The sequence below is a fragment of the Anolis sagrei genome, chromosome X (genome assembly GCF_037176765.1).
Source record: "Anolis sagrei isolate rAnoSag1 chromosome X, rAnoSag1.mat, whole genome shotgun sequence".
NCBI lineage: Eukaryota > Metazoa > Chordata > Lepidosauria > Squamata > Dactyloidae > Anolis > Anolis sagrei.
Genome location: NC_090034.1, coordinates 53,429,529 through 53,441,247, shown reverse-complemented (window position 1 = coordinate 53,441,247; position 11,719 = coordinate 53,429,529). Strand labels below are relative to the sequence as shown.

The window sequence follows — 11,719 nt, the reverse complement described above, 5'->3', positions numbered from 1 at the left end:
TCCCTTTTGCGCACCCCTTCGAGGAGTTTGTTACCGAGCTGAAACCGCTTTAAAGGGTCAGTGTAGACGGGATGTTTGGGTCCTCCGTGCCCCCCAGGACCCCAGCCAACTTGAGACCCGACCTGTGCTCCGGTTTGGAAAGGGTTACGACGAGAAAGCGAGGCGGCGCCAGGTTTGGCCGCGCACCTGGGCCAGGCGTCTTCCTCCTTCCACCTGCGCCTCTTGGCAGGAAGAGGAAGAAGGGAAGGAAAGGAGAAAGAGAGCGCCCAAAGGAGGAGAAAGTTCGCTCCCGATCGGGCGCCTCGAAGAAGGGGTCGACGGAGGCGTCCCCAAAGACCCCCCACCCCCCAAAAGTTGGACGGTAAGTTCCTTTTTTCCTCCGACTCCGAGGCGCCTTCCTGGAAACAGGACACCTTCTTTCTCCCTTTCTGTGCGCCGTGGTGCGTCCAAGCGCCCCAGTTTTGGAGAGGTCTAGGGGGACCTCGCTTGGCCCCCTGTCACCCGCTTTGTGGGGGGCCAGGACCCCCCTTTTCCCCCCAGGAGGATTCCTCTGGGGTCCCCGCCGGGGCCGGATGAGAAACAAAGGGGGTTAGATCCGACAAACGGGTTAGAAAGAAGGGGGGAAAGGGACCCCCAATGCTTTCCCAACAGAGAGGAAGACCTCTTTCTCAAGGGATGGCTCAAGGCTTATTTCAGTTTGCAGAGGGCACCAAATGGGGAGGAAGGGCGATGGCCCCCAAGGACCAGGGCAGAACTGGAGCAGAGCTTTCCAAACGGAAAGTTTAGTCCCCTTCTGTCATTAAGGGAGGACAGTCAAAACCCTCTCGACAGATGGCCACCCAGCCTCCAGTTCACAAATTCTCAATTTACTGAAGTTCTTCTCTTCCAGACTATACCAGGCAGTCTATACTAGGGTTGAAGGGATCCCCAAAGAGCATCTAGTCCAGCCCCCTTCTCCCATTAAGGAGGACACAGTCAAAGCCCTCCCGACAGATGGCCATCCAGCCATAGTTCACAAACCTTCAGAAAAAGAGGTTCCATTGGACTCCTTGGCAGTCAATACTAGGTTTTGAAGGGATCCCCAAAGGGCATCTAGTCCAGCCCCCTTCTGCCATTAAGGAAGACACAGTCAAAGCGCTCCCGACAGATGGCCATCCAGCCTCAGTTCACATATCTCCAGAAAAAAAAGGTTCCATTGGACTCCTTGGCAGTCTATACTAGGGTTTGAAGGGATCCCCTAAGGGCATCTAGTCCAGCCCCCTTCTGCCATTAAGGAAGACACAGTCAAAGCCCTCCCGACAGATGGCCATCCAGCCTCAGTTCACAAACCTTCAGAAAAAAAAGGTTCTATTGGACTCCTTGGCAGTCTATACTAGGGTTTGAAGGGATCCCCAAAGGGCATCTAGTCCAGCCACCTTCTGCCATTAAGGAAGACACAGTCAAAGCCCTCCCAACAGATAGCCATCCAGCCATAGTTCATAAACCTTCAGAAAAAGAGGTTCCATTGGACTCCTTGGCAGTCTATAATAGGGGTTGAAGGGATCCCCAAAGCGCATCTAGTCCAGCCCCCTTCTGCCATTAAGGAAGACACAGTCAAAGAGCTCCCGACAGATGGCCATCCAGCCTCAGTTCACATATCTCCAGGAAAAAAAAAGGTTCCATTGGACTCCTTGGCAGTCTATACTAGGGTTTGAAGGGATCCCCAAAGGGCATCTAGTCCAGCCACCTTCTGCCATTAAGGAAGACACAGTCAAATCCCTCCCAACAGATGGCCATCCAGCCTCAGTTCACATACCTCCAGAAAAGGAGGTTCCATTGGACTCCTTGGCAGTCTATACTAGGGTTTGAAGGGATCCCCAAAGGGCATCTAGTCCAGCCCCCTTCCGCCATTAAGGAAGACACAGTCAAAGCCCTCCCGACAGATGGCCATCCAGCCTCTGTTTAAAAAACTCTAGAGAAGGACATTCCATTGGAAGAGACTCCTAAAGGGCATCTAGTCCAGCCCCCTTCTGCCAGGCAGGAAGGCACAGCCAAAGCCCTCCCAACAGATGGCCATCCACTTTAATTAAAAACCTCCAGAGAAGGAGGCTCCATTCGACTCCCAGGCAGTTTATACTAGGGTTTGAAGGGATCCCCAAAGAGCATCTAGTCCAGCCCCCTTCTGCCATTAAGGAGGACACAGTTAAAGCCCTCCCGACAGATGGCCATCCAGCCTCAATTCACAAACCTCCAAAAAAGGAGGTCCCATTGGTCTTCTTGGCAGTCTATACCAGGATTTGAAGGGATCCCCAAAGGACATATAGTCCAGCCCCTTTCCACCATTAAGGAAGACATAGTCAAAGCCCTCCTGACAGATGGCCATCCAGCCTCTGTTTAAAAAAACTTCTAATAAGGACACTCCATTGGAAGAGACCCCCAAAGGGCATCTAGTCCAACCTCCTTCTGCCAGGTGGGAAGGCACTGTCAAAGCCCTCCCGACAGATGGCCATCCAGCCTCTGCTTAAAACCTTCCAGAGAGGTTTAATCCCTCCAGAAGTGGAGTGCTGATGCTGTTCCAGTGTAAGTCTTGTTATATATGAAATATATATATGCACTATTTTAATATTACACACACACACACACACACACATATATATATATAACGAAACTCTTATAAGGGGTTGGTTTAACTCCTGGTTTGCCAGTAAAACCAAAGGGATCTTAGTAGACCGACATGCTGAATATGAGAGTCAAGAGTGTGATGCTGCAGCGACAAAAGCCAATGCGATTCTCGGGCTGCACGCATAGGAGCTCAGTGTCTTGAAGGAAGGATGTAATAGGCCCACTCTCTTCTGCTTTGGCCAGGCTTCACTTGGAAAGGATATTGTGTCCTGAGCCATTCAAGAAGGGATTTGATCATTGGAGAAGAGTGGCCCAAATGGCTAAAGGTCTGGCAAGTGAGGTCCCTCTGAGGATGAATGGGATGAATCCTGGATGGGATTTTTGTGTTGGATCGCAACTCCCGTCATCCTCAGCATGATAGGAATTGTAGTGCCAAGCCCTTCGGTGGCGGCTTGATTAGAAAAGGCTTGCCATAGCCTGGATGAATTTATTTGGTTTTACATAGAACACAAGATGTCATTATGATAGTTTTTGTCATTGTTTACATCATATGCAGCTAACAATATAATAATAATAATAATAGTCAAAGTATATATGGTGGTTGTTTCGTGGGGTTGGTTCCGCTTCCCTCCTGATGCCCTCTAGGCCTTCTAGAAAAGAAATCAATTCCTCCATCTCAATTTCTGCTTTCCGGAGGTCAATATTTGCTTTTGGGACTGGAATGTCCCAAAGAGGAAAGGAGGAGGGCAAAGGTAAAGAGTGTGAAATTCAGGGACTCTGGCCTTGTGTGTCAATGGGAACTTGTATGGCGGGTCTTTGGACCTCGCCCCATTCTCTGCTTCCATTCACTGTGGGAAAGCTGCGCCCTTCGGAAGTGAATTGCAGTATTTTGTGTGAAAAAAACAGAAGAATTTCGAAGTCTTTGGGTGGCTTCGAAATTACAAAGAAAGGAGGATAAGACATTGATTATTATTATTATTATTATTATTATTATTATTATTATTTTACTGACACAAAACCACAGTATGTCACAGCAAAGGAGATATATATGCTGCATTTCGTATCACAAAATCACAAGCCGAACACTTCCCAAGCGTCTAGGACTGTGTGACGTATTTTCAAATGATGTGCCAGATCCAAGTAAGGTGGCCTTCTGCAGTTGACAGATCGTGATTTTTTCGATGTTTATTGTTTCCACATTATTATTATTATTGCCACTAAGTCAATTTGAACATAGGGCAACTCTATGAATGAAACCGCCAACCATTATTTATTTATTATTGCTACTTAGTAAAATTGAACTTAGGGCAACCCTAGGAATGAAACTTCCAACTGTTTATTATTATTATTATTATTGACACAAAAGCACAGTATGTCACAGCAAACGAGATCTATATGCTGGATTTCCTATCACAAAATCACAAGTCGAACACTTCCCAAGCGTCTAGGACTTGTGTGATGTATTTTCGAATGATGCGCACAGATCCAAGTAACGTGGCCTTTTGCAGTTGACAGATCGTAATTTTGTCAGTATTTATTGTTTCCAAATGCTGGCTGAGATCTTTTGGCACGGCACCCAGTGTGCCCATGACCACTGGGACCACCAGTGCTGGTTTATGCCAGAGCCTTTGCAGTTCGATTTTGAGGTCTGAGTTTTTCCTGTTGTTTTTCCTCAATGTGACTGTCACCCGATATGGCGACATCAATAATCCAGACTTTTTTCTTTTCCACAATCGTGATGTCTGGTGTATTGTGTTCCAAAACTTTGTCAGTCTGGATTTGAAAGTCCCACAGTATTTTTGCATGTTCATTTTCCACGACCTTTGTGGGTTTATGATCCCACCAATTCTTTGCTGCTGGCAGGTGGTACTTGTGACATAAGTTTCAGTGAATCATCTGGGCCACAGAGTCATGTCTTTGTTTGTAGTCCGTCTGTGCCATTTTCTTGCAACAGCTGAGGATATGATCCAAGGTTTCATCAGCTTCCTTGCACAGTCTGCATTTTGGGTCATCTGCTGATTTTTCAATCCTGGCCTTAATTGCATTGGTTCTGATGGCTTGCTCCTGGGCTGCAAGAATCAGGCCTTCTGTCTCCTTCTTCGGGGTCCCATTCATGATCCATAACCAGGTCTTCTCCTTGTCAACTTTTCCTTCAATCTTCTCAAGGAACTGCCCATGTAAGGCTTTGTTGTGCCAGCTGTCAGCTCTAGTTTGGAGTGCAGTTTTCTTGTACTGACTCTTTGTCTGCTGTGCTTTGAGAAGTTTCCGATTATTGACTTCAATTAAAGCAGGTTCTTGGCTTTCCTTGACATATTCTGCCAGGGTGTATTTTTCTTCTTCGACTGCTTGTTTGACTTGTAAAAGCCCTCTTCTACCAGACTTTCTAGGCAGCTAAAGCCGGTCAACATCACTGCGAGGATGTAATGAATTATGAATGGTCATGAGTTTTCTAGTTTTTCTGTCCAAATTGTCCAGTTCTGCCTGCGTCCAGTTTACGATGCCAGCAGTATATCTTATGACAGGTATGGCCCAAGTGTTTATGGCCTTGATGGTGTTGCCTCCATTGAGCTTGCTTTTGAGAATTTTTCTGACCCTTTGAATGTATTCTTGGCTGACCACAGTTTTCACATGTTCATGTTTGATGTTGTCCAGCTGTAGTATGCCGAGATATTTATAGGCCTCTGGCTGGTGACACTTGATCGCTTGGCCATTGGGCATATTTATGTCCTCACTTTCAATGATTTTTCCCTTCTTCAGTGCCACTGCCGAACATTTGTCCAAACCAAACTCCATGTTGATATCCGTGCTAAAGATTCGGACGGTGTTAGTCAGAGACTGGATTTCAGTTTCAGTTTTCCCATACAGCTTCAGGTCATCCATGTACAGCAGATATGATATTATTATTATTATTATTATTATTATTATTATTATTTGCCACTAAGTCAACTTGAACTTAGGGCAACCCTATGCATGAAACCTCCAACCATTATTTATTTAAGCCCCCTGGTGGCACAGTGGGTTAAACCATTGAGCTGCTGAACTTGCTGACCAAAAGGTTGGCGGTTTGAATCCGGGGAGCGGAGTGAGTCCAGCATCTGCCAACCTACAAGTTCGAAAACATGCAAATGCGAGTAGATCAATACGTACCACTTCTGCGGGAAGGTGATGGCACTCCATGCAGTCATGCTGGCCACATGACCCCCCAGAGTCAGACATGACTATACTTAATGTCAGGGAAAACCTTTACCTTTACCTATTATTACATTATATTTATCATAATCATCATCATCATCATCATTTTTTTTCTTCTTCTTCTTCTTCTTATTATTATTGCCAATAACTTTAACTTAGGGCAACCCTACAGATGAAACCTCCAACCATTATTCATCATTATTATTACATTATTATTATTATTATTATTATTATTATTATTATTGCTGTTAAGTCAACTTGAACTTAGGGAAACCCTATGAATGAAATCTCCAATCATTATTAAATTATTATTATTATTATTATTATTATTATTAAATTTATGGTATTATTATTATTATTATTATTATTATTATTTAATTTATGGTATTATTATTATTATTATTATTATTATTTAATTGCCACCAAAGTCAACCTGAACATAGGCAAACCCTATGAATGAAATCTCCAATCATTATTCATTATTTTTATTACATTATTATTGTTATTATTATTGCTGCTAAGTCAACTTGAACTTAGGGAAACCCTATGAATGAAAACTCCAACCATTACTAAATTATTATTATTAAATGTATGGTATTATTATTATTATTACTATTATTATTCTTATTCTTATTTAATTGCCACCAAGTCAACTTGAACTTAGGGAAACCTTATGAATGAAACTTCCAACCATATTATTATTATTATTATTTGCCACTAAGTCAACTTGAATTTAAGGCAACCCTATGAATGAAACCTCCAACAACAACAACAATAATAAAAAAATAAAAAAATAAATTATTCCTGGCAAGCAGTAAATGGAAATGTAAGCTGGAAAATTCAGGAGGTGACTTTGAAATTCACAAGGAAAGGTGGGTAATAATAATAATAATAATAATAATAATAATAATAATAATAATAAGTATAGTATTAGTAAGTATGAGTAAGGAGCCCCCGGTGGTGCAGTGGGTTAAACCCTTGTGCCGGCAGGACTGAAGACCGACAGGTCACAGGTTCGAATCCGGAGAGAGCGCAGATGAGCTCCCTCTATCAGCTCCAGCTCCTCCTGCAGGGACATGAGAGAAGTCTCCCACAAGGATGGCAATACATCAAAACATCCGGGTGTCTCTTGGGCAACGTCCTTGCAGACAGCCAATTCTCTCACACCAGAAGCGACTTGCAGTTTCTCAAGTCGCTCCTGACACGACAAAACAAAAGTAAATATAGTATATTATAAAATAATCATAGAAAATAAATAAATAATATATAATAATCGTTTTTCATTCATTTGATTCTTCTTTATATATTCATTCTTCTTGTTGTCTTCTGGTGGGACCTGGACAATCTTCTTTCAAGTATTTGACCAGGTTTTCAGCAGAAGGGACCTGTGTGTTTGAAATGGGTTACAATGAGAAACAACAACAACAATATAATATAACATAATATAACATAACAGCCAAGACCTCCCAACAAAGGATCCTCCAGGCAGGAAGCAGCCAGACTTTGAAGCTACAAGGCCCTTCATAGAATCATAGAATCAAAGAGTTGGAAGAGACCTCATGGGCCATCCAGTCCAACCCCTGCCAAGAAGCAGGAATATTGCATTCAAATCACCCCTGACAGATGGCCATCCAGCCTCTGTTTGAAAGCTTCCAAAGAAGGAGCCTCCACCACACTCCGGGGCAGAGAGTTCCACTGCTGAACGGCTCTCACAGTCAGGAAGTTCTTCCTCATGTTCAGATGGAATCTCCTCTCTTGTAGTTTGAAGCCATTGTTCCTTGTCCTAATCTCCATGGAAGCAGTAAACAAGCTTGCTCCCTCCTCCCTGTGACTTCCTCTCACATACTTATACATGGCTATCATGTCTCCTCTCGTCCTTCAGGCTAAACATGCCCAGCTCCTTAAGCCGCTCCTCATAGGGCTTGTTCTCCAGACCCTTGATCATTTTAGTCGCCCACCTCTGGACACATTCCAGCTTATCAATATCTCTCTTCAATTGTGGTGCCCAGAATTGGACACAATATTCCAGGTGTGGTCTAACCAAAGCAGAATAGAGGGGTAGCATTACTTCCTTAGATCTAGACACTATGCTCCTATTGATGCAGGCCAAAATCCCATTGGCTTTTTTTGCCGCCACATCACATTGTTGGCTCATGTTTAACTTGTTGTCCACGAGGACTCCAAGATCTTTTTCACACGTACTGCTCTCGAGCCAGGCATCGTCCCCCATTCTGTATCTTTGCATTTCGTTTTTTTCTGCCTAAGTGGAGTATCTTGCAAGAGATGTAGTTTCCCAAAGTACCTTAGTAAGCCAGACTCCCTGGTGCATCAATCCTAGGAGAGTTTCTCCCCGTAGAGATGTTCAATGTATTGTCGAATTTATTTATTTATGTATTTACTTCATTTATTTACCGCTTTTCTCAGTCCTTGGTCGACTTTCTCAGCCCTTGGGCGACTCAAAGCGGTCGAAGGCTTTCATGGCCGGAATCACTGGGTTGCTAATCGAGGTGGCCAATCTCAACATTCACACTTGCCTCAGGCAGACAAGAGTTCTTTCTCCCACCTTGAACATTATTCCACAGGTGTATAAACCCCACTTGCCTAGTTTCCAACAGACCCTTCAACCTCTGAGGATGCCTGCCACAGATGTGGGCAAAAGGTCAGGAGCAAATACTTCTGGAACATGGCCAGACAGCCCGAAAACACTCACAGCAAGCCAGTGATTCAGGCTGTGAAAGCCTTTGACAACACATTCTCTGCCTGGCTTGCGTAGCTCCCTCCCTCCTTCCTTCTTTCTCCTGTTTGTTGTTTGCCAAACCGGAGCCTGCTGGCCTCACCTGGCCCAGGTGTGCCAGGCCCTGCCCGAGGGGGCGAGGCCAAGGGAGGGCCCAGGAGGAGGAGGGGCCAAAGGGCAGCCCTGGGCCTTTCCTGGGCAGGTAAGCCTTGGCGGTGGGCGATGGGACCTCCTTGAAGGAGGGCCTCTGAGCAGAACATGGCCGTGAGGTTTCAGGTGAGACCTGCCCTCCCTTCCTTCCTACATTCCCTCCCTCTCGCCCTCCTTTTCTTCTTTCCCTCTTCTTCTTGTCTTCTTCTCTTTCCAATTGTTCCTTTGGCCGCTGTCCTCATTCTTCCTTGTCTTCTGGTTCTTACCTTTTTTCTCTCCTTCTTTCCATCTTCCTTCCTCTCTTTCCAATTGCATATATTCTCCCCTTCCTTCCTTCCCTCCTTCTTCCTTGCATTCCATTCCTCCTTCCTTCCTTCCTTCCTTCCTTCCTTCCTTCCTTCCTTCCTTCCTTCCTTCTTCCTTCTTCCTTCTCTTTATTCCTTAATTCCCATATGCCTGCCCTGCCTCCTTTCCTTTCCCTTTTCTTTTCCGTTCTTCTCTCCTTCCTTCCTTCCTTCCTTCTTTCGTCTCTCTTTCTTTCTTTCTTTCTTTCTTTCTTTCTTTCTTTCTTTCTTTCTTCCCTTTCCTCAACTCAAAGGTCTTTGGACAGAGGACTTTTTCTTCTCCTTTTTTTAAGGCTCTTAAACCCTTCGAATAATCCAATCCTTTCTTTTCTAATCTTTTTTTCTTTCACTGATCTGGCCTTCTTTGGTGTTTTCCGCTCTGCTGGGCCTTGGAAGGGAGGCAAAAAACAGAGAGAGATTGGCATTGGATATGAAGCAAGCCGGTGCCCTTCCTTTGCTTTGTCTTGACAATAAGGGACCCCCAAAGGCCATCTAGTCTGACCCCGTTTGAATCCCATGCAATCCCTCCTAACAGATGTCCAGGGAGAGCACACGTTTCAGCGAGAGGCCCACGTTCCATTCGGGCGGCAAAGAGGGCTTGGCTTGGTTCCATTGGTTCGCCAACTGCCCAGGAATGTGGACCTGTCCCTCCCTTGTTGTGCCTTTCTGGGAGGCACTGTTTACCTTCCCAGGCGGCCTTTTGAGAAAAAAAAATCCCTTTTGAGCCTCAGAAAGACTTCTGACGCTTAGGACTTCTGACGCTTAGATCCACTTTTTCACTTGTTGACATTGAGAGGTCTAGTTGTGAGACCGATCGGGGAATAAAGTGGTTACCTATGCTCCACGGGTTTACATTCCCCGTGAGGACATATCTCTGCAGTCTGGGGGTTCTCCTGAACTCGGCACTGATGCTTGAAGCACAGGTGTTGGCATTGGCTGGGAGGGCCTTGAAAAGCCAGACTTGGCCACGGTGGTCCACCCCTTCGTTACATCCAGAATGGACTACTGAATGGCGCAGCTACTGACAGAGAGGTCATGAGTTCGAAACCAGCCTGGGTCGGAGTGAGCTCCCGACCATTAATAGTCTAGCTTGCTGTTGACCCATGCAGCCCAAAAGACAGTTGCATCTGTCAAGTAGGAAATTTAGGTACCGCTTTATGCCAGGAGGCTAATTTAACTAATTTACGACACCATAAAACCTTCCAGCAGCATGTGTAAGAATGAGGAAGTACTCCATCAAAGATTCGGTGTCACAAGTGGATAGTGAAGCGGCAACTACTCCCTGTGCATACCCTCAAAAGCTGGAATGTTAAATTGCCTCTGTGTCTGTCTATATATATTTTATGTCTAAATGACGTTGAATGTTTGCCATGTATATGTGCATTGTAATCCAGCCTGAGTCCCCTGCGGCGCGAGAAGGGCGGAATATAAATACTGTAAATAAATAAATCCTGCAATGCACTCTACATGGGGCTGCCTTTGAAGATGGCTCGGAAAGGTTGACAGCCAGGCTACTAACCTGGGCTAGTTATAGGGAGCATGCTAGGCTCTTATTAAAGCAGCTCCACTGGCTGCCGACAAGTTTCCAGTCCTCTAAAGCCCTACTCGGTTTAGGTCTTTCCTGTCTTCATGACCACATCTCCCCCTTTGAACTGGCACAGGCTCTAAGATCCATCGGAGAGGCCCTTCTCTCAGTTCCACCTCTGTCTCAAGCACAGTTGGTGGGGACGAGAGAGAGAGAGAGAGGGGGGGGGCTTCTTGGTGGTGGCCCCCCCGGCTCTGGAACGCCCTCCCCAGGGAACTTAGGCTGGCCCCCACACTCCAATGTTTTTGGAAAAACTTGAAAACATGGCTCTTCCAGCAGGCCTTCTCACTACCTCTGAGGATGCTTGCCATAGATGCATAGATGCAGGCGAAACGTCAGGAGAAATGCCTCTAGAACATGACCATATAGCCTGAAAAAACCTACAACAACCCTTCACACATGGTCAAAACATCAGTTAAAACTTGAGGACCAAGCGAATTGTTTGGCTCCAGCACTTTAATGCGACTGAAATTGATACGACCTATTTCAATCCACAGCTATGGCTGTGTTTTTCAGCAAGGATTTTATTTACATTAGTAGGGGTTTTTATTTGCGATTTTTATGTATATCTATTTTATGTTAATTGATATTGCTATTGTTTTATACATGTTCATGTATTTTACTGTACCTTGTGTATTCTGTTGCACTACTACATGCTTTTGTAAACTGACCCAAATCCCTTTGGTGGCAGAATATAAATAAAAGCATTATTATTATTATTATTATTATTATTATTAGATACACAACAAGATTAGTACACAGCAAACAAAATCAGTCTGCTAGCTTTTGAAATGGATCACACGTCGGACACTTCCCAAGTGTCTAGGACTATGTGATGTATCCACAAATAATGTGTGCAAATCCAAGTAGGGTGGCCTTTTGCAGCTGACAGATGGTAATATTGTCAGTGTCGATTGTTTTTAAGTGCAGGCCAAGGTCCCCACTTTGCATGTTGAACCTTGAATGCTTTTGTGAGCCGCCCCCAGTCCCTTCAGGGAGATGGTGGCAGGGTACAAATAAAGTATTATTATTATTATTATTATTATTATTATTATTATTATTGTACACAGCAAACAAGATCACTCGTGGATCACATGTCGGACACTTCCCAAG

The 11,719-nt window shown here is 44.8% G+C and overlaps 1 protein-coding gene across 2 annotated transcripts in view; it reads left to right on the top strand.

The window, feature by feature from the left end:
• The window catches only part of TJP3 (tight junction protein 3), a 38,290-nt gene continuing 26,571 nt past the window's right edge, over positions 1–11,719 (top strand). Inside the window, exon 1 of one of the 2 annotated variants that reach the window (XM_060785030.2) lies at positions 1–361. Coding sequence is in view for 1 of the 2 variants with exons in the window: in XM_060785029.2 (XP_060641012.2) it covers positions 8,786–8,803 (18 nt within the window). In the remaining variant the exon portion in view is untranslated. Of the gene's footprint in view, positions 362–8,691; positions 8,804–11,719 lie in introns of those variants that run through there. The other variant, XM_060785029.2, reaches the window with a different exon arrangement.